This window comes from Oncorhynchus masou, chromosome 9, assembly GCF_036934945.1.
Source record: "Oncorhynchus masou masou isolate Uvic2021 chromosome 9, UVic_Omas_1.1, whole genome shotgun sequence".
Classification (NCBI taxonomy): Eukaryota; Metazoa; Chordata; class Actinopteri; order Salmoniformes; family Salmonidae; genus Oncorhynchus; species Oncorhynchus masou.
In genome coordinates, this window is record NC_088220.1 from 78,242,668 (window position 1) to 78,265,879 (window position 23,212).

The 23,212-nt window shown below is 42.8% G+C and overlaps 4 protein-coding genes across 4 annotated transcripts; 3 read left to right on the top strand and 1 right to left on the bottom strand.

Annotated features, from left to right (window-relative positions):
• The first annotated feature begins 428 nt into the window (after positions 1–428).
• LOC135545317 (olfactory receptor 2AT4-like) lies at positions 429–1,403 on the top strand. Its single transcript, XM_064972934.1, has one exon. The coding sequence runs from the start codon at positions 429–431 to the stop codon at positions 1,401–1,403; it is 975 nt and encodes a 324-aa protein (XP_064829006.1).
• A 1,336-nt stretch (positions 1,404–2,739) lies between these two features.
• LOC135545097 (olfactory receptor 2AT4-like) lies at positions 2,740–3,690 on the top strand. Its single transcript, XM_064972738.1, has one exon. It carries the CDS (start codon positions 2,740–2,742, stop codon positions 3,688–3,690), a length of 951 nt encoding a protein of 316 aa, XP_064828810.1.
• Positions 3,691–4,511: 821 nt separating this feature from the next.
• LOC135545098 (sarcolipin) lies at positions 4,512–4,916 on the bottom strand. Its single transcript, XM_064972739.1, has 2 exons — positions 4,827–4,916; positions 4,512–4,526 (listed from the first exon to the last, which is right to left on the bottom strand). The coding sequence occupies exons 1-2, from the start codon at positions 4,914–4,916 to the stop codon at positions 4,512–4,514; spliced, it is 105 nt and encodes a 34-aa protein (XP_064828811.1).
• Positions 4,917–14,038: 9,122 nt separating this feature from the next.
• alkbh8 (alkB homolog 8, tRNA methyltransferase) lies at positions 14,039–22,547 on the top strand. Its single transcript, XM_064975242.1, has 11 exons — positions 14,039–14,353; positions 14,588–14,819; positions 14,937–15,068; positions 15,998–16,093; positions 16,207–16,311; positions 16,590–16,660; positions 18,386–18,492; positions 19,311–19,471; positions 19,571–19,836; positions 21,014–21,163; positions 21,765–22,547. The coding sequence occupies exons 1-11, from the start codon at positions 14,219–14,221 to the stop codon at positions 22,368–22,370; spliced, it is 2,061 nt and encodes a 686-aa protein (XP_064831314.1). The 5' UTR covers positions 14,039–14,218; the 3' UTR covers positions 22,371–22,547.
• Positions 22,548–23,212: the final 665 nt, after the last annotated feature.

Below are 23,212 nucleotides of genomic sequence, written 5' to 3' on the forward strand. Positions count from 1 at the left end.
CATTAACCTATAATGATACATATTGCATTAACATCCTATTAATGTACTTTTCACTGTAAAACGTTTAGTGTCAACAACAAATAGATTTTACTCCGTTGACATAAAATGTATGAAAATGTATGAACTTATAATGTAATACACCCAATTGTGCTACCTAGTTTTTGCCTAGTTTTGTTAATTCAACTTGATTTCCTGAGTTGACATACTGTACATTAAAGATGAAAGGCAGCCTGGTAACTTAAGTTAGGTAAAATCAAATTGAGTTGCCAAAACTAGGCCAAATAAAATGAGTTACAACTTCATACAATATAACATTTTAAGTCATATACTTTACGATGAAATAGATAACATTTCCATTTAGATTTCAATGAAGGATTTAATAATGAATGAATCCTTTATTTCCGCAGGTTGTCTAAGAGACCATCATCATGTCAGCTGGGAATCACAGCTTTGTGACAGAGTTTGTCATCGTTGGGTTCCCTGGACTTCAGCCAGAGTTCTACGGTCTTGCCTCAACTGTATTATTCTTGGTGTATGTTTGCACTGCAGTAGGAAATGTTGTTATTCTTGTATTGTTCGCAACAGACCGGGATCTCCACAAACCCATGTATTTTGTTATTTTACATCTGGTTGTTTCTGATATTCTCTTTAGCACCACCACATTACCAAAGATCATTGCCAGGTATTGGTTTCAAGCAGGGGCCATTTCATTCACAGGTTGCTTTGTCCAGATGTACTTAGTGCACTATTTTGGAACTGTAAATTCATACATTCTATTTATAATGGCTTTAGACCGATATGTTTCAATCTGTTTTCCGCTCAGATATCCAATGATTATCAAAAACTCCACTATTCATATTCTCAGTGCCACTGCTTGGATTGTTGCGAAAGCCTGCCCATTGATGATGGTAATTAGGGCCTATCCTCTTCCTTACTGTGACTCAAACAAAATCATGCAGTGCTACTGTGATCATATCGCTATAACAACGCTTGCATGCACTGATAGGTTTCCTTATAGTTTTCCTGCTTTTATCTTTGCCATGCTGGCATTACTGGGACCTCTTGTCTTTATTATATTCTCATATTGCTCTATTATTGTGGCAGTTGTTCAGATTGCGAGCCCCCAAGGCCGCCTCAAAACCCTTTCTACCTGCAGTGGTCAGCTGATCATCATTGCCCTGTATTATCTCCCCAGGTGTTTTATTTATCTGGCCAGTAATATCGGCATTAGATTCAGCACTGATTTACGTATTGTTATTATCATGTTGTATAGCCTGCTCCCTCCCATGATCAATCCACTGATATACTGTTTCAAGACAAAACATATAAAAACAAGCCTTATGAAAAGATTCAAGAAGTCAATTGCTCCACAGAAAGATAATGTATTTGCTGTCAGCCAATGATTAAAGTTGATTTTTAATCAGAGATTGAGTTCTGTTATTATGTTTAGAAACACTATTCCCTACAACAATATTAACTGAGTACCAAATCCTGACCTCAATGCCAAAATGGACATAACGCTGTGTAACAGTAGCGAACACCTTGTTAGATTGACACAGATATTGCATTTAGTGTTTATTGTTGTACGAAGAACATTATGTATTTTGTTATTTTAAATCGGGTTGTTTCTGATATTCTCTTTAGTACCACCACATTACCAAAGATTATTGCCAGGTATCGCCGACGATTACGTTTGTTTTGAATCAGAGGATGTTTTATTATGTTCAGAATTCCCTACAACAATAGACACTGAGTACCAAATCCTACCTTTAAATCCAAAACGTACATACAAGGAAGGCCTTGATTCTGTTTAACCTGCTCAGTAGGGAACACATTTCATTAGATTGACACAGACACAGCATGTTGGGTTTCTTGTTGTAGAAAGAGTATTGCGTTAGCTCACTGGGTAGTTTTTCCCCTTGTGGCTTTGCCATCTCCAGAACTTGTCAACGTCATCATAAATTATTCGGTCACTTAGTAGATAAATTGTGAGCATAAAGATCTTTGGTGAAGAGCTTCTCAGGAAGTGTCTTCGTCTTCACTTTACTGTAATGGAGGTAAGGACATTTTTCTAACACAATGTATTTGATTTTTGGTGTATCAAACTGAGAACATGGATGATGAGTGATAAAGGTACTTGGTTTCTCATTTGATTTGCCAACACCTTATTTGAATGTCTGCTTTTAAACTTCTTACACATATTATTGCTTTGTTTGTTTCCTCCTACATTTAGTAAATCCATGCATAAGGCCTGTTGTTCATGATTAGTATAGCTTTAAAGGTCCTGGTTAAACATTATGTAAGTCAATACATTCACATGTAATTAATCATACCAATGAACAAATTATACATTATCATTTTCAAAGGTTTACTGATGGTTATTTACAAACTAAAAATTATACATATATATTATGATTGTTGGCATTGTAAAACATTTCTGTCTGTGAGCTGAAATAATTATTGGTAAATGTACAATGGGCCAAATCCCAACATGAAATCTGCAATCATAACATTTCTTTGTTAAAATCTTCTTCTGACAATATGCATGATTTACATGAAAGTCACATATGCAAATGTCAATTTAGGATTTGACACTGCAGTATCATGAGCAATGTTACATTTGATTTGACAAAAACCTGATAAAAACTTTTAGGCTGCTCTAGGTTGCAATGATGGATAATTTACTATAACATAAATGTTAATTATTTTCCAGTGTTGGTTCTAAGAGAACACATCACCATGTCAGTGAGGAATCACAGCTTTGTGACAGCGTTTGTCATCGTTGGGTTCCCTGGACTTCAGCCAGAGTTCTACGGTCTTGCCTCAACTGTATTATTCCTCGTTTATTGCTGCATTTTAATAGGAAATGTTGTTGTTATTTTCTTGTTTGCAACTCATAACGTTCTCCATAAACCCATGTATTTTATCATTTTGAATCTGGTTGTGTCTGACGTGCTATTCAGCACCACCACTTTACCAAAGATTATTGCCAGATATTGGTTTCAGACAGGAGCAATTTCTTTCTTTGGTTGTTTTTTGCAAATGTACTTAGTTCACTATTTTGGATCCGTAACTAGCCTTCTCCTATTGATAATGGCTTTAGACCGATACGTGTCAATCTGTTTCCCGCTCAGATATCCAATGATTATCAACAACTCCACTATTCATATACTCAATGTCACTGCGTGGGTGCTTGCACACTTTCCCTCTCTTTCAATGGTAATTAGGGCCTATCCTCTTCCTTACTGTGACTCAAACAAAATCATGCAGTGCTACTGTGATCATATCGCTATAACAACGCTTGCATGCACTGATAGGGTTCCTTATAGTTTTCCTGCTTTTGTTGTAGCAATGGTGGTATTACTGGGACCTCTTGCTTTCATTATATTCTCATATTGCTCTATTATTGTGGCAGTTGTTCAGATTGCGAGCCCCCAAGGCCGCCTCAAAACCCTTTCTACCTGCAGTGGTCAGCTGATCATCATTGCCCTGTATTATCTCCCCAGGTGTTTTATTTATCTGGCCAGTAATATCGGCATTAGATTCAGCACTGATTTACGTATTGTTATTATCATGTTGTATAGCCTGCTCCCTCCCATGATCAATCCACTGATATACTGTCTAAGAACTAATGAAATAAAACAGATAATTATCAAGCGATTTAGACTAATACAAGTGCACGCTCAATAAGAGCGCATAGGACTAATAAATTATTTTTTGTTCAATCAAATAAAAATACTATACTGTATATTTGTACATGTGTGCTTTATAAGTGTTTTAATGCTGATTTCCATGGCCTAACTGAGTATAAAGACAAGGGGTTTAGCTTCCAAAACAAACAGCTTGTTTGTTATTGTTTCATCATCACACAATCAACAGGTAGTCCAGGTGAAGTTCTCTACACTCTTAGAAAAAAGGTGATGTCTAGAATCTAAAATAATTATTTGACTATTCCCATAGGATTATTCTTTGAAGAACCTTTGAGTTATTTGAGTTCCATGTAGGACCCTTTCCACAGAGGGTTCTAAATGGACTCCAAAATGGTTCTACGTGGAACCCAAAAGAGTTCTATCTGGAACCAAAAAGGGGTTCTCCTACATTTTCAAAGAATGTAGGTAGGGTGTGTGCTCTGCAAACTTTCATGATTTGGGTGCACATGTATTATTTAAAACATAATGTTGGATGCATCAAACAAGAGAAAACATTTTGGGTACAATAACAGTTATTTTTATTGTAGAGCGTGTAAACAGCATGCTTGCCAACTCATCTCTAAAACAACAGTCCCTCTAAGAGGCAGGAGTGAGGAACTGCATGTCTTTCTTAGCAGACAGCTGAAGCAGTGAAGCTATATCTATACCTTTCAATTTCTTGTATTCACTTCATTTCTCAGGGACCATGTGCAACTGCTATGTTTCAGAGTTAAGATAATATAAGATGTATTGTATTTTATTGTCCGTTCGCTATATTGTCCATTTGCTATGTTGCCCGTTAATGGAAATGTGTCTTCATGCTCACACCCCAAACCCCTGAGACAAACACACACGAGGGACTGGAAGCAATAGGTCAGATGCATGGATCAGCCACAGAGAAATTGTAGGGGGTCAAGTGCATCGCTCAAAGACACAGCAGCAGGCAATGGCATCTAGGATGATGCCAGCAACCCGGGCTGCTGGCCCACTTCTCTAACCACTAGGCTACCTGTTGCCCAATAAGCTTTCAAGATGGTTTGCAACTGCAGTAACTGTATTGAAATGTACCACCCAGTTCCCCCCATTTCTCAGCCCTTCATCTCTCTCCCCCTGTATCTGTCCCCTGGTGGTTCAGGCCTGGTAGGTCTTGACTAGGATCCACATGAGCAGCACAGTGATCAAGACTACTGTGAAGTTCAGAAACAGCTCCTGCACAGACCGGTCCATTCTGCCCTGAGAGGTGCGGCAGCAGAGGAGAAGAAGAATGGGAATGTGTGGAGACAGGAAGGATGAGGGTCCTCACACCTTGCTTGGGAGGGCAGGTCACTCTGTCAGGGAGGCAAAAGTCTCTGAAGGTGTAATCTGAAAGGGGGGGGAAGATGTTGACCTTGAATTTTCTGGTGACAAATTAAAACTGTATCCCAAAACAACACCTTACTCCAGGGACAGACTGGAACCAGATAAAAGACCTGGGCATTTACGCCCATTCTATCTCGAGGCCCCCATTATTAGCTGAATAATGATAATTTTGTGCCAAACTTAGAGTTTAGACAAGCCCACTAGGCTTAAGGTGAACTAACCCATTTGACATTTTTGCCAGAATTGCCCTATGACCAGTCTGTCCCTGCCTTGCTCCGTCCTCTAGCTCCTACCCTTTCTGTAGTAGGTTGGCATTTATTGTCAGGAATCTTGCCCCGAAGGCAGCTCTGCAGAATGGTCACTAGCTGGCATAGGCACAAAGTCATAACAACTCATTTTAAACCTAACCCGAACCTTACAGCCAGGTCATCCGTGATACTCGTCTGTATTCTACATCCATCCATGTTGTCTGAGGACAACGGGAGATGTCATCCACTAGGGGCAACAGTGAGCGCTGTTACCTTCTGGTACGTTTCGGTTTTGCTCTGGCGTTGTAGATGGGGGATGGCAAATGGGTGTAAGGATCTGCCTATAATTCCAAAGGTTGCAAGTTTGAATCCTGCAATAGAAAGTTGTTTTTGATGTAAAAAAAAAAATGTAAGCCTATCCCAAACCTTAATAATTTGGAGTTAATGCCTAAATTTAACCCTAACTGAAAACACTTGGAGTTAATGTCCAAACTTAACCTTTATCACTTTGAAATGTGAAATTTGGAACAACTTCGAAATGTGATGTTTGAGAAACATGGATGAACATCTAATTCTGACATGAGACTGTGAGAGCTAGATGAACAATAACACTAACCTTAACAACACAGCTAACCCTAATGTAGTGGAAATCATTCAGTTCTGCCTCCAGGGCAAAGCTTCAAGATTCCTTTCTGTATTTGCAGATGCAGAGAAGAGTAAGTAATTTGACAAACACTTCCATATCTACAGTGTGTCTATCTAGACAGTATAAAATGTCAGCCATTGGGCATTTACCTGGCTGGGTCTGGTGGTGGGTGTGACAGGCAACGGTCCTCTGTCGTCCTGTGGTCGGTGTTTCAGAGCTGTCCGTCTGTCTTCTACAGTCCTGAGGGCCAGGGTCCACCCCTAAAGTAACCTCCTGCCAATCGACAGCCCACGGTTCAGATATAGTTTCTGGATGTTTGGGCCGTGGGGTGGAGCCGAACCCTCTGGAGCCTGACAATGGAACCTGACATGCAACCACATGCGGGCCCTCACACACACCTCCTCTGCTGATGAGGGTAGGACCCAGGGGATCGGGGACACAAGTGTTATTTTTAAAGCCCATTGTCTGGGCTGGATTACAGTAGTTCTAAATACAATACTCATTCTTTGAATTATAAGAATTAGAGATGAGGCATGCTAGGAAAATATGCATGTTGTGTTTTGGCTGGGTTATGGATTCAACTCACACAATAACCAATGGCTGGGTTATGGATTCAACTCACACAATAACCAATGGCTTGGATTCTACTCTTACAATAACCAATGGCTGGAGTATAGATTCACCTCACACAATAACCAATGGCTTGGTTATGGATTCAACTCACACAATAACCATTGGCTTGGTTATGGATTCTACTCACACAATAACTTTAATATAAGACAGTAGTTTTGGAATTGTTAGTTAGATTACTTGTTGGTTATTACTGCATTGTCGGAACTAGAAGCACAAGCATTTCGCTACACTCGCATTAACATCTGCTAACCATGTGTATGTGACAAATAAAATTTGATTTTGAATCCGTGACTGAGCTGGTTTTCTTTTTGTAGTCCGTGATTGACTGTAGACCCTGCCACATACCTCTTGTGTCTGCGCCGTTGAATTTAGATTCTACTTTGTCTCTATACTGACGCTTAGCTTGTTTGATAGCCTTGCGGAGGGAATAGCTGCAGTGTTTGTATTCGGTCATGTTTCCAGTCGCCTTGCCCTGATTAAAAGCAGTGGTTCGCGCTTTCAGTTTCACGCGAATGCTGCCATCAATCCACGGTTTCTGGTTTGGGAATGTTTTAATCGTTGCTATGGGAACGACATCTTCAACGCACGTTCTAATGAACTCGCACACCGAATCAGCGTATTCGTCAATGTTGTTGTCTGACGAAACATATCCCAGTCCACATGATGGAAGCAGTCTTGGAGTGTGGAATCAGCTTGGTCGGACCAGCGTTGGACAGACCTCAGCGTGGGAGCTTCTTGTTTTAGTTTCTGTCTGTAGGCAGGGATCAGCAAAATGGAGTCGTGGTCAGCTTTTCCGAAAGGAGGGCGGGGTAGGGCCTTATATGCGTCGCGGAAGTTAGAATAACAATGATCCAAGGTTTTGCCAGCCCTGGTTGCGCAATCGATATGCTGATACAATTTAGTGAGTCTTGTTTTCAGATTAGCCTTGTTAAAATCCCCAGCTACAATGAATGCAGCCTCAGGATGTATGGATTCCAGTTTGCGAAGAGTCAAATAAAGTTTGTTCAGAGCCATCGATGTGTCTGCTTGGGGGGGAATATATACGGCTGTGATTATAATCGAAGAGAATTATCTTGGTAGATAATGCAGTCGACATTTGATTGTGAGGAATTCTAAATCAGGTGAACAGAAGGATTTGAGTTCCTGTATGTTTCTGTGATCACACCACGTCTCGTTAGCCATAAGGCATATGCTCCCGCCCCACTTCTTACCAGAAAGATGTTTGTTTCTGTCGGCGCGATGCGGGAGAAACCCGCTGGCCGCACCGACTCCGATAGCATCTCTCCAGTGAGCCATGTTTCCGTGAAGCAAAGAACGTTACAGTCTCTGATGTCCCTCTGGAATGCTACCCTTGCTCGGATTTCATCAACCTTGTTGTCAAGAGACTGGACATTGGCGAGAAGAATGCTAGGGAGTGGTGCACGATGTGCCCGTCTCCGGAGTCTGACCAGAAGACCCCTCGTTTCCCTCTTGAGTCGTTTTTTTGGGTCGCCGGCTGGGATCCATTCCGTTGTCCTGGGTGAAAGCAGAACACAGGATCCGCTTCGCGAAAGTCATATTCTTGGTTGCACTGATGGTGAGTTGACACTGATCTTATATTCAGTAGTTCTTCTCGACTGTATGTAATGAAACCTAAGATGACCTGGGGTACTAATGTAAGAAATAACACGTAAAAAAAACAAAAAACTGCATAGTTTCCTAGGAACTCGAAGTGAGGCGGCCATCTCTGTCGGCGCCATCCCCAATGGCAGGGTTATGGATTCAACTCACACAATAACCAATGGCAGGGTTATGATTCACCTCACACAATAACCAATGGCTTGGTTATGGATTCAACTCACACAATAACCAATGGCTGGAGTATAGATTCAACTCACACAATAACCAATGGTTGGTTATGGATTCAACTCATACAATAACCAATGGCTTGGTTATGGATTCACCTCACACAAAACCAATGGCTTGGTTATGGATTCAACTCACACAATAACCAATGGCTGGAGTATAGATTCACCTCAAACAATAAACAATGGCTGGAGTATAGATTCACCTCACACAATAACCAATGGCTGGAGTATAGATTCACCTCACACAATAACCAATAGCTGGAGTATAGATTCACCTCACACAATAACCAATGGCTGGAGTATAGATTCACCTCACACAATAAACAATGGCTGGAGTATAGATTTACCTCACACAATAACCAATGGCTGGAGTATAGATTCACCTCACACAATAACCAATGGCTGGAGTATAGATTCACTTCACACAATAAACAATGGCTGGAGTATAGATTCAACTCACACAATAACCAATGGCTGGGTTATGGATTCAACTCACACAATAACCAATAGCAGGGTTATGAATTCACCTCACACAATAACCAATGGCTTGGTTATGGATTCAACTCATACAATAACCAATGGCAGGGTTATGGATTCAACTCATACAATAACCAATGGCTTGGTTATGGATTCAACTCACACAATAACCAATGGCTTGGTTATGGATTCAACTCATACAATAACCAATGGCTTGGTTATGGATTCACCTCACACAATAACCAATGGCTGGAGTATAGATTCACCTCACACAATAAACAATGGCTGAAGTATAGATTCAACTCACACAATAACCAATGGCTTGGTTATGGATTCAACTCACACAATAACCAATGGCTTGGTTATGGATTCAACTCATACAATAACCAATGGCTTGGTTATGGATTCAACTCACACAATAACCAATGGCTGGGTTATGGATTCAACTCACACAATAACCAATAGCAGGGTTATGAATTCACCTCACACAATAACCAATGGCTTGGTTATGGATTCAACTCATACAATAACCAATGGCAGGGTTATGGATTCACCTCATGCATTAACCAATGGCTGGGTTATGGATTCAACTCATACAATAATCAATGGCAGGGTTATGGATTCAACTCACACAATAACCAATGGCTGGGTTATGGATTCAACTCATACAATAACCAATGGCTTGGTTATGGATTCAACTCACACAATAACCAATGGCTGGGTTATGGATTCAACTCATACAATAATCAATGGCTGGGTTATGGATTCAACTCACACAATAACCAATGGCTGGGTTATGAATTCACCTCACACAATAACCAATGGCTGGGTTATGGATTCAACTCATACAATAACCAATGGCTGGGTTATGGATTCAACTCACACAATAACCAATAGCAGGGTTATGAATTCACCTCACACAATAACCAATGGCTTGGTTATGGAATTCCTCACACAATAACCAATGGCTGGAGTATAGATTCATCTCACACAATAAACAATGGCTGGAGTATAGATTCAAATCACACAATAACCAATGGCTGGAGTATAGATTCACCTCAAACAATAAACAATGGCTGGAGTATAGATTCAACTCACACAATAACCAATGGCTTGGTTATGGATTCACCTCACACAATAACCAATGGCTGGAGTATAGATTCACCTCACACAATTCACCTCTATGACTCCCTGTATCCTTTTAGTGGGCCACATGGGCACTAAAAGGAAATATAGCATTTTACAAGCCTGTTATATTAAATTAAGCAGCCTTTAAAATAGACCACATTGAATTTCAATAAATCTGATTTTTAATATGAATGATGAATGAATTATTTAATGTTATTAGTGATTCCAATCCTATCCCGAATTTTAACGTCAACCCTGTTAAATAAACTAAACTCTCATTTTAACATGGTGAAATTATTCCTTAAAAATACAAATCAAAAGACACATTGAACATCTGATAGTCAAATCGCAGTTTAAAAGCAGGTGAACTGGTTTTACTCTTTATGGACATTTTATGGTGTTTTGTGGTGGGAAACTGAGCAGGTGGTGTATAATATGTCAACCCTGTTACCCATAGATAAACAGGCTAGAGATGTATTAACATGTTTTATTTATTGTGAAGCTTGTATTCAATTGTCCCTTCCTGTTGCACACAACCAGCTTCCATTCCCCCTGTCACAGGGGGATTTCGGGCTGATTTAAGATAAAGTTTTCAACCCTGTTACGGTCCACCCTGTTACTTTTGGGGGCATTTAATAGGCACTTACGATAGAAAATATGTTTTATCAACTGCTAGAGATGGGAACAACTGTTTTTATTGAGTTGAACATTTGCTCTTTAGTTCAACTTCAAGTTTTATTGTCACATGCACAATAAAACTTGAAATGTATAACTTGCAAGCTCTTTATGACAGAATGTTAGAATTAGGTTAAGTAAACTATTTAAAATTCATTACTCAAAAGGCACTTAATTGGTGGAACGACCCAGTTGGATGTTTAGTAGTGCTGCGATTGAGCAATATTTGCACACTGACTTTGATAGTGACTTGTTATCATGTTGTGCTTTGGTGATCGGCGGTGTATTGGCGTGCCTTCTAAGTGTTACAGGACATTAGTTAATATTGAAAGAACATTAGTTTGTCACACACTGTCATGGGGTATACATTTCAGAAACAACAACAGTTGTTGTAATAACTGACAGGCTAACTTGTTACAGATCACAACAGCTAACTTCACAACTAGCTATACATTCGACAGCTGCTTAAGGAGAATATTGTTAACACAAATCTGCTGCTAAACCTGCCCTCTGGTCAATCCATAAATACACGCAACACGCCTGCATGCACACACTGCACACATGTACACACACACACACACGCCTGCATGCACACACTGCACACATGTACACACACACACACACGCCTGCATGCACACACTGCACACATGTACACACACACACACACGCCTGCATGCACACACTGCACACATGTACACACACACACACACGCCTGCATGCACACACTGCACACATGTACACACACACACACGCCTGCACACATGCACACACTGCACACATGCACACATGTACACACACACACACACGCCTGCATGCACACACTGCACACATGTACACACACACACACACGCCTGCATGCACACACTGCACACATGTACACGCACACACACACGCCTGCATGCACACACGCACATGTACACACACACACACACTGCACACATGCACACATGTACACACACACACACACACACACGCCTGCATGCACACACTGCACACATGTGCACACACTGCACACACACACACGCCTACATGCACACACTGCACACATGTACACACACACACACACACGCCTGCACGCACACACTGCACACATGTACACACACACACACGCCTGCATGCACACACTGCACACATGTACACACACACACACACACACACGCCTGCATGCACACACTGCACACATGTACACACACACACACACACACCTGCATGCACACACTGCACACATGTACACACACACACACACACGCCTGCATGCACACACTGCACACATGTACACACACACACACACACTGCATGCACACACTGCACACATGTACACACACACACACACGCCTGCATGCACACACTGCACACATGTACACACACGCACGCACGCACGCACACACACAAACACAAACACACACACACACACAGGGGTCACAGCAGGACTGCTGAGAGAGTTTTCCGAGCCGCTCTCATTCCAGGATTCCATAGGCATTCCAAGAGGATTAATATAATCCAGGGGACTGTCTCTTACTGGAATTATGGAGGGCTTGCATCTGTGTCCCGCTGCCGCCACAGACAGCACTGATGGAGTGTTCTGGGAAATATCAACATGGAGTGATGCCATTGGACAGGTGGAAAACATACATAATTACACTAGCGTATGTACACATTCTTATTGATTGTGTACAGTGTACTTTGACCAGGTGTTGGTTCCCAGGTGACAAACCTGAATACACTACAGTTCCAGCACTCAAATAAGCCCCTCAAAACCATGAGTACAGAATCCCCTTCTGCCTGCTGTCTTATTGATTGTGTACAGTGTACTGTGACCAGGTGTTGGTTCCCAGGTGACAAACCTGTGTTCCAGCACTCAAATGTGAGTACAGAATCCCCTTCTGCCTGCTGTGTGTGTGTGTGTGTGTGTGTGTGTGTGTGTGTGTGTGTGTGTGTGTGTGTGTGTGTGTGTGTGTGTGTGTGTGTGTGTGTGTTGGTTCGTCTATCCTTGTGGGGACCTACCATTTGTCTGCATGTCGAACGAGTGGATTACTGAAATCGCTGGCGCCAACTAAACTGACTTTTTGGGAAATAAAGACGTTTTTTTTTCTAACAAAACGACCATGCTTGTTGTACCCTAAAATTTAAAATAAACTATAATATTTCATACAGAAAGAAGTATGTTATAGAAAAGTAGAAGAAAAGTCAAATTAGCAAGTGCACGTCCTCTTCGTCGCACGCCCACAGACTGATTTCCAACTGTGACTGTACCAAAACTCAAAATTCTTACTCGTTTTGGAAGAAACAAGCCTGAAACCTTGAACAAACACTGTTGACATCTAGTGGAAGCTATAGGAATTGCAATCTGGGAGCTGGAATTGCATAGGTCCCATAGCTTTCCATTGAACAAGTATGGGATCTCAAAAAATAACAGTTCTGGTTGGTTTTTCTTTGGATTTTTTTCCAACCATATCAATTGTGTTATAGTCTCATTCATTATTTTAATATTTCTACAAACATCAAAGTGTTGAAGAAATTAACCAACAAAAGGATCTCAAAACCATAATGTATCATGGGGAAATTGAGACAGAATGACTGATCTACAAATAATAATGAGTAAGTTATTTAAGACGCAAGGATCGTTGAAGATCAGTCAATCGGCAGTCGCCTGCAAACCCAACATTAAGCCTTAGGTAAGACTGATTCACCATGCCCAGTTCACTATCCTTCACAAATCAAACACATGCAAGTAGCTGTAGTCCAATTTGAGTCAGTAGACCTGGTACCAATAATAACTTTAATGTAAGTGCATCAATTTAAATTAAACAAATAAATAATTTGAATAATGTGAAGGGAACAATGGCATTATCACGCTCTTCGAGGTGAATGAATTGAGGAGCAAACTGAAGTGAAAATTCAGCAACTCTTTGAGGACAGTGGAAGATGATAAAAGTAACACCAAAGCGTTTCAGCCCTTTTGCGTTCTTACAGATTAGAAAATGGAAGTCTTTACATTTCAAAATCAACTCCTATGGGCTCAGGGACCAATCACGCTGGGAATACAAAACAAAAACCAATGGTTCCGTGTGACGTCATCAACTGGGCAGTCTGGCGTCATATTCCTATGATTGGTTCCCTTGCTCAGGCGTTGCATGCATCAACCAATGATTGTGTGCAATGTCATCAACTGTGTAGTCTAGCAACAGATTATACCCTGGTTGACAGGCTACCCACATGACTATACACAAATCAAGAATTTAGAGTGAGACTGGTGTTAGCAAAACTAGCACCAGCTCGCTGTAGCATGTGATGTGATTACCTGAACCGCAAAATACCTATCCAGGGGTTGTAAGATCTGGCATGCATTCGCAAAGTCTGATTAGGGGAACACGACTGTATGAGGCGCATTCCTCTTGCCTAGGTTTTGCTGACGCATTCCAGATATTACAACAACGCCTGGATATGTATTTTACGTAATTCCGGAAGCATTTCTCAGGTCTGTGTAGCAGTGGGGACGTATTTAGTTGTTACACCATGGAGTCCTGCTCTGAAAACGTGAAAGCTGTCAGGAGAAGTAAAGAGGAGAAGAAACTTCTCCGAAAGCAAATCAAAGCCAGTCATACTTTACTGAAACATGAGGGTATAAGCACAGTATCACAGCCCACCAAGGTAATAACGGCAGTCTTTGTTTTGCGGGGAGAGTAAGCTAGTTTACGTGTTAGCTACTGAAGCTAGCACCTGTAGCTAGCTGCTTGACAGCAAGAACACATCTGTACGTTTATAAAGTAGACTGAACACGAATACAATAGCTATATACTGTGCAATGTGACTATGTAGCTATTTGGGAAAATAACAGACACGGTCTAGGACTTTAATGCTAGCTACATTGATGTTTCTCTGCAGAGCCTGGTGGTGGCTAATGGTGGGCTAGGGAACGGTGTGAGCCGTGAGCAGCTCCAGGACGTGCTGGGAGAGGTCGGCGAGGTGGAAATCCTGGTTATGCCCCCACACAAACCCTACGCCCTAGTGACCTACAGGTCAGAGATCAGCGCCCAGAGAGGACACGCCCTCAACGGACGACAGCTGCAGTGTGGGGACCAGATTGTCACACTGTACCTGAGCTATGTCAACACAGGTAAATAGGTGTGTGTGGGGGTCACCATAGTTGACTCAGTCAGATCTGAAGAATAAAAAAATAGTGTGTGTGGTATGCTCTCTGTTGTAACTTGTGTTTGTGTCTGTCTCCTTGCAGTGGACAGTGAGTTGTGGGGGTGTGTGGACCTCCCCCCAGGGTTGGTGCTGGTTGAGGAGTTTGTGTCTCCAGAGGAAGAGGCTCTCCTGCTGGATGCTATAGACTGGACGTCCCACGATGAGGATGTCACTGGTGAGCAGTCGGATTTAAACCACTCCTTCACAGACACAACACATGGGCCCTGTTCAGATATTTTAAATATGTGTTATTCCTTCTGATCAATCAGTCAACCAATCAACTAGTGACAGAATGTGGCGACGTCTACAAGTTATGTGGAAACGCACACACATTTATATAGAACGATCCTAAACGTCCCTTATCTGTCACTAATGTTGAAAAATATATTTAAACTTACTCTGCTATTTGTCTGTGGTGTTGGTCCCTCAGCTGGTTGAAATTTGAGACAAAATATCCACAGGAAAGTATTATTCAACCAACTTCAAAACACGGGTCTATGTGTGTGGCAATTAAAACAGATGTTTGCTCATGACTGGAGGCACCTGGACAAGACAGAGATACACAGATGCGAACCATGCATACTAACCAAAGTCTTCTGGGTGTTTACATGGTTTTGCGCCTCTGCCAGGGAATAGAAACGTCAACTTCAGTACCGGTGCTCTGAAAAGTCAGGCAAACAATACTTTCCAGTAGATATTTTGTCTCAAATTTAGAGCAGCTGAAGGACTAATACCATGGACAATTGGCATAGTAAGTTCAAATATACATTTTATTCAACATTTGGCTTGTATAGGACTTGAGGACCATTTCCAGAATCAAGCACTGTCACACAGCAGGTAGCCTAGCAGTTAAGTGTTGGGCCTGTAACCAAAAGGTCGCTGGTTTGAGTCGACATGGTGAAAAATCTGTCTGTGCCCTTGAGCAAGGCACTTAACCCTAATTGATCATATAAGTCTCTTTGGATAACCTTATCTGCTAAATGACAATAAAAACATCCAGACTGTATGTTACATATTCACCATGTAGGTCCCCAAACAACCAATCAACCAACTGTCAGTGCCTGTGCAGGTTTCAGTCACGGGCTAATAATTGTTGTCTTCCAGTGCAGAAAGTCCTGAAGCACAGGAGAGTGAAGCATTTTGGTTACGAGTTTCGCTATGACAACAACAACGTGGACAAAGACAAACCGTTACCTGGAGGTATGTGTGACTTGTCAGTCCCTATGACCATCATAATATTGTATGGTGTTTGTGTATGGAATATATTCAGTGGTTCCCATGCTATAAATTGATGTTTGTGGTCTTGTTCCCAGGTCTTCCCCAGGTGTGTGTCCCTGTGCTGGAGAGGTGTGTGAGGGACAGACACACAGAAGTCATGCCAGACCAGCTGACTGTGAACCAGTACCAGTCTGGACAAGGTGAGTCTCATCTCATCCAGCAGCTGTAGTACCCTCCTTGACCACACAGGGGCAGCGTGCTCTGCTGTCAGAAGGCAGAGGACAATGAAGGTAGAATCAATGCTGCTGTAGAATCCGACTGAAGTGTGTGGAACTGGAAATGAACACAATCCTTATGTCAGTTATTCAGAGGGAATTTATAGACCTTTGTACTGGTTGATGTTTGGATAACTCATGCTAATAGTGCTGGTGTTTAAAGGCATACCATTGAGCTTATGGTTTATTTGTGTTGCTGTTAGGTATTCCTCCTCATGTGGACACTCACTCTGCCTTTGAAGACCTCATCCTCTCCCTAAGCCTGGGGGCTAAGGTACATCTTCAATCTGTTTTAATGTCCTCACAGAACATTAAGTCTATACTCTGTCCCCCACCCTTTCTCTCCGTCTCTCTCTCAAGGCAGTGGAAAAAGCTTTTCAGAGTTTTTGTGAGCGTGTTACTGTAGCAGTCTAATTAAAGGATTGAGGATGGGGAAGTGTGAGTTTGCACGTGTGTGTGTAAAGGTTTTGCAGTCTAATGGAGGGTTAGTTATGTTTAAGACCTTTCTTTTCACAATGCTACTTAGGATCCCGCAAGACACACACACACACACACAACACACACACAAACTACAGTGGCGAGTTCCGTCTCATAGACTGAGTTAATGATGCGTGTCTTTGAAGACTGCTACTTTTTGGTGAATTAATGAAAGAAATGCAAAGACAGATGTTGGAAGGAGGAAGAGATTCCATATGCCTGTGAAGTTGTTCCCTGTCACAGCTACAAGGCAGACACGGTCAGTAAATGACTGGTTGACAGGAGGGGGCAGACAGGGAGGCTGCTTTAGATACGACAGGGTTAGAGGATGCGACACTTCATCTGTTTGGGGTGGCAGGTAGCCTAGTGGTTAGAGCGTTGGGGCAGGTACCGAAAGGTTGCTAGATCGAATCCCCGAGCTGAGAAGGTAAACATCTGTCATTCTGCCCATGAACAAGGCAGTTAACCCACTGTTCCTAGGCCATCATTTAAAATAATAATTTGTTCTTAACTGACTTGCCTGGTTAAATAAATCAAAACCTCAGTTCCTCTGCTCCTGCAGTGGTACCATTAGCAACGGCCTCTCTTACAACACAAGATCAATTACAGACAGAGTACCGAGCTGCGTGTCTGACAGAATGATAAGGAACTTCTCCATGTGAAAGGAAGTTTTATGCCCAGACTGATAGGAGAGAAGTTGACTTGACTGATAGTTAATTTGGTATAATATAAAACATATCCTTGTCTCTGAAGCTGTGGTAGGCAGTGTTGAGTGAGCGTTTGTGATGGAGGGACGTCTCTGTTTTGTTAGTTGTAATGTACTAGTTGACAGTTTTGAGTGGTTGGCAATGTTCAGTAGAAATGAATAGTAAGCGATAGTTAGGCTTCTACTCAAATCAAATTTTATTAGTCATATTAGTGAAATGCTTACATACGAGCCCCTAACCAACAGTGCAGTTTAAAAAAATATGGATACAAGTAATTAAAGAGGAGCAGTGAAAAAGAACAGTATAAACAGGGGGGTGCTGGTACAGAGGTAGTATGTACATGTAGGTATGTGTTAATATTTCTGACGTTGTAGTGCAGTAGGTTATCTGGACTGACAGGTTAGACCTACTGGAGGATATCTTTGTTTCCTCTGCAGTAATCATTCAACAGGAAGTTGTCAGGAAAAGGTAATGAATCAGTAAACATTGTGTGTGTTTGTGTGTGTGAATAATTGCTGGGGGTTGTAGCATAGAGAAGCTGTCTGGTTCTGGATTGATTTGGTCACAGCTGAGTGGTTCTGTTGATGGGGTGATACTCCCCAGATGACCTGAGAGGAGGAAGAGAGCCCAGATCGTGTGTGTATGAGCATGTAGATATCAGTAAGGCCTGTGATTTCATGGAGCAGAATGTTGTGATCTGTTCCTGGTTTGTAACACACTGGTTCAGCAGTGTCTGAAATTCCATTATATCCTGTCACTCTCTCTCTCTCGCCATCTCTCTGTCTCCCTCTCGTTCCATTTATCTCTCATTGCAGACGGTGATGGATTTTCGTCATCCTGAAGGCCGCTCGGTTGCCGTAGTGTTGCCACGGCGCAGTCTCCTGGTGATGAAGGGAGAGAGCAGATACCTATGGACACACGGGTAAGAGAGAGATGGGGAGGGAGGGAGCTGATACCTATGGACCCACTGGTAAGAGAGAGATGGGGAGGGAGAGAGCTGAGACCTGTGGACCCATGGGTAAGAGAGAGATGGGGAGGGAGAGAGAGCTGAGACCTGTGGACACACTGGTAAGAGAGAGATGGGGACGGAGGGAGCTGAGACCTGTGGACACACAGGTAAGAGAGAGATGGGGAGGGAGAGAGCTGAGACCTGTGGACACACTGGTAAGAGAGAGATGGGGACGGAGGGAGCTGAGACCTGTGGACACACGGGTAAGAGAGAGATGGGGAGGGAGAGAGCTGAGACCTGTGGACCCACTGGTAAGAGAGAGATGGGGAGGGAGAGAGCTGATACCTATGGACCCACTGGTAAGAGAGAGATGGAGAGAGAGAGAGTGGGGGTAAAGGAAGCGGGTGAGACCAGTGGGTGTAGGGACAGTTCAACCAAATTACAAAATGACATTGGTTTCCTTCCACCATTAACAGTCTAGGGACAGGTATGACAGCAATCCACGCTTCGGGTTCAAAACATCCAGAGTATCTCAAATCTATTATGAAGCTCAACAGTCACGTATGGAGGATGTGAACATTATGTGTGAAAAATGCTAACAATAAACACATTTCTTGAGTAGGATTTGTGCCACAAATGCTAAAATGTTAGTATGTGTAAACAGTACCATGGACACTAAACCAAAAGCATGGATTGATGTCGTTACCTTGATTATTGACTGCTGATAGAGTAAGGAAACCAACATTTGGGGAAACTTTCCAGTTAAATGAGTGTTTTCTGTGGTTTTCCAGGATAACCCCCAGGAAGTTTGATGTGGTGCCAGCCTGTGACCCAAAATCCCCTGCTGCAGTGACCTCTGACCTCAGTAACCATAGTAACCTCACCCTAAGTAGGAGGGGCACCAGGACCTCTCTCACCTTCCGCAAGGTGCGCCGCACACCATGTGACTGTGGTGAGCTCTTTGATTTGTTCAAAGCAGATGGGAATGATGTGTCTCTGTGTGTACCTTTACCTGTGCTGACCCGTTTGTCCCGGTCTTTCTTCTGTGCAGGTCACCCCTCGGCCTGTGACAGCCAGCAGCCTCCTGCCCCTCCCTCGCCCCCCTTCCTCCCTCGCAGCCAGACTGACGCCTGCCGTCTGGAGGCGGAGTTTGTGCACCACGTGTACGAGGAGATCGCTTGTCACTTCAGCAGCACTCGACACTCTCCCTGGCCACGCGTGTGTCACTTCCTGTCTTCCCTAGAACCAGGAAGCATTCTCGCTGATGTGGGCTGTGGGAATGGAAAGTACCTGGGCGTCAACCCGGATGTGATTGCGGTAAGGGGGATCTGTGAGGGTAATTCATAAATACTTCCATCTTTTAACACTATCTATAGAAGAGAGTGTTCTGTTTATTGACCCTACTGTTCTGTTCTCGCTCTTCCATTATCTATCATGTATGTGTTCTGACTTTTCTACACGTCTCAGCTGGGTGAAGCCTGATGAAGAAAATAGACAGTTATAAACGCTACACTATTTTTGTAAACATTTATTATTTGTATAAAACAAAACTTTTTCCTTTATCTTGGTACTCAGACTATGCTTTAGATATACCATATAGGCTTTCAAAGACTCCAAAACAGTCTCTACACGATGTTCCCGGCATAGCGAAGCCTTGTGAATGCTACTCTACTTTTGTGAAAATGGATTAGGATACCTGCAGTCTCCCCCCTCAGCCGTTCTAATAGTGATAACGTCACTACTTTGAATTGAATGCAAATGTTGACCTTTGTGTGTCTGTCTCTGTGTGTGAGCAAGAGTGAGTGTGTATTTCGTGGCGTGTGCGCGCACGATAAAACAGAATATCTGAAATTCTCCTCCAGCCTTCCCCCAGTCCCTTCCTTATAGGCTGGAGCAAATGACTCATGAAGCTTAATTACATTTCTCCCCTGAACAAGAGTTTTATTCAAAAGATTATTACTGCTATCAATTTCCCTCGCTCTCTCATCACCTGCTCTGCTGTGACTTGTTGCGGATGACTAGTCTGGCTATAGTTTTCATTATGCGGTAGAAGTTGGGTGACTTTGATGAGGATGTGAAAGTTAATGATTCTCTCGATAAGGCAGGCCAGTAATGGGGTTTGCTGGGGTCATATAGGAGGTTTATAATCAGTAGTTGTGTTCATTCCTCTCACTATTTAATCAGAACACTGTGGAAAAGGAGTAATTACTAATCAGGAAGTTTAGATTAAAATGCAAGTGTTGCATGTGTGTTATTTTTAATTTTATTTAACTAGGGAAGTCAGTTAAGAACATTCTTATTTACAATGACGGCCTAGGAACAGTGGGTTAACTGCCTTGTTCAGGTGCAGTACGACAGATTTTTACCTTGGAATTCGATCTAGCAACCTTTTGGTTACTAGCCCAATGCTCTAAACAGTAGGCTACCTTCTGCGGCGTATGGGCTATATGGATTAATAAAGTTGTGTGTGTTTGTATGTTCTTCCTGTGTGTAGGTGGGCTGTGACCGTAGCAGTGCTCTGGTCCAGATCTGCTCTGAAAGAGGCTTCCGGGTCTTTGTGTCAGATGCCCTCAATGTACCTCTACGCAGTGACACCTGTGATGCCTGCATCTCCATTGCGGTCATACACCACCTCTCCACACAGGTCACACACACACCTGTGATGCCTGCATCTCTATTGCAGTCATACACCACCTCTCCACACAGGTCACACACACACCTGTGATGCCTGCATCTCTATTGCAGTCATACACCACCTCTCCACACAGGTCACACACACACCTGTGATGCCTGCATCTCGCAGTCATACACCACCTCTCCACACAGGACACCTGTGATGCCTGCATCTCTATTGCAGTCATCCACCTCTCCACACAGGTCACACACACACCTGTGATGCCTGCATCTCTATTGCAGTCATACACCACCTCCACACAGGTCACACACACACCTGTGATGCCTGCATCTCTATTGCAGTCATACACCACCTCTCCACACAGGTCACACACACACCTGTGATGCCTGCATCTCTATTGCAGTCATACACCACCTCTCCACACAGGTCACACACACCGACACAGATGCTTTCCTTTCAGTCATTTAATTCAACTTGATTTAATGATTTCTGTATTTCACATTGAGATTATTTCATTATCAAGCTGTCAGTGGTCATGAACTAAAACATATCTTATTTCATGTTTAGTCGAGTGTAGTAGTTTGAGTTATTTATGTGTTTGTGTGTGTAGAAGCGGAGGCAGGCTGTGGTTGAGGAACTTGTTCGCCTGCTGAGGCCTGGAGGACAGGCGCTGATCTATGTGTGGGCTGTGGAACAGGAATATAACAAGCAGAAGTCCAAATATCTCAAAGAGACCAGACAACAGGGTCCTACAGGCGACTCCACGGACCACAACAACCAGGAGTCAAAGAGTTTTACAGGCAATACCACAGACGCCCACAACACAGCACAGGATTTTTCAGGCATAGCCACGGACTGCACCAAGGTCCACCGTGAGACAGAGAGTCCAGCAAAACTGAGCGTTCACACCAACCGCACTGCCTTCAACTCCCAGGACCTCTTGGTGCCCTGGCACCTCAAGGGTGGAGGGAGAGGAGGGTGTAACCAGGGGAGAGGAGGGGATGAGCAGGGGGAACAAGGCTCCAAAAATACTTTAGACCCCGCCACTGAAGCCCAGGCCCCTGCTCCCAGCCCAGTGTTTCACCGCTACTACCATGTGTTCCAGAAGGGGGAGCTAGAGGAGCTGTGTGTCAGGGTTAGAGGGGTGGCCATACAGAGAAGCTACCACGACCAGGGGAACTGGTGTGTCATACTGAAGAAGACTGGAGACCGATAAACCACACTTTCACATTTAGGTAAATGTGCTCCTGAACTGATAAACATTGAATTTGGAAATAAATGAGCTTTTCGCCTCATCAGATAAAGATGAGACAATTATACAAACCAATTAACTGTTTTATCTCTGATTTATTGTAAATAATAAAGATTGAAAAACAAAATGTCCTTCAAATTAATGAGGAAAATGCCTGCTTGATTTTCTTCACTCCAACTTCATGTACTTAGTTTTAAGCCCCAGAGTGTTGAATGGTAACCTTGAAAGATTTGTGTCGTAACATCTGAATGGTTCACTTTAAAATCTTCAGTTTTCATACCTCCGTTAGATTCAAGACCACTTTGGTGGCCTGGAGACTTTAGTTTTGGGTTAAACTATTCCTTTAAGTCCCCTTCATTGCCAGGCTGAGTCACTGTAAGGTCTGCTATAGTTACTACAGTGTGTTGGTCTGTTGCTGCCACCATTGCTTCCCAATGCCAGACTAATTCATCTCAATGAGGGGCGTACCAGACAATCAGAGAGAGGGGCCCAAAATGTCCAGCTCGTAAACTGACTGCTCCTCTCTCTTTCCATCGGTCTCTGTCTCTCCATTCTGCTGTAAACTGGGATCATTGTGGTCACTACACTTCCTCTCATTGTTCTCCCTCTTTGTCTCCTTCCTTTCCCATCCTGTCTTGCTGCTTCTCTCCTCCACCACCACTATCCCTCCCTATCTGCTGAATAGCAGCCGGAGTATCAGTATTCAGGACTACGCGCTATAAGGGAGTCTGGCTCTCCAGACCACACCTGAGATGGACACACACACACACATGTTAAGGAGATAAGGTCCAACAGAGGAGTTAAAT

Coding starts and splice junctions, on each gene's coding strand:
- LOC135545317 (XM_064972934.1), top strand. CDS start 429: ATGTCAGCTGGGAATCACAGCTTTGTGACAGAGTTTGTCATCGTTGGG.
- alkbh8 (XM_064975242.1), top strand. CDS start 14,219: ATGGAGTCCTGCTCTGAAAACGTGAAAGCTGTCAGGAGAAGTAAAGAG. Junction 16,661..18,385: donor CCCTAAGCCTGGGGGCTAAG/GTACATCTTCAA, acceptor CTCTCATTGCAG/ACGGTGATGGATTTTCGTCA. Junction 19,837..21,013: donor TCAACCCGGATGTGATTGCG/GTAAGGGGGATC, acceptor TCCTGTGTGTAG/GTGGGCTGTGACCGTAGCAG.
- LOC135545097 (XM_064972738.1), top strand. CDS start 2,740: ATGTCAGTGAGGAATCACAGCTTTGTGACAGCGTTTGTCATCGTTGGG.
- LOC135545098 (XM_064972739.1), bottom strand. CDS start 4,916: ATGGACCGGTCTGTGCAGGAGCTGTTTCTGAACTTCACAGTAGTCTTG.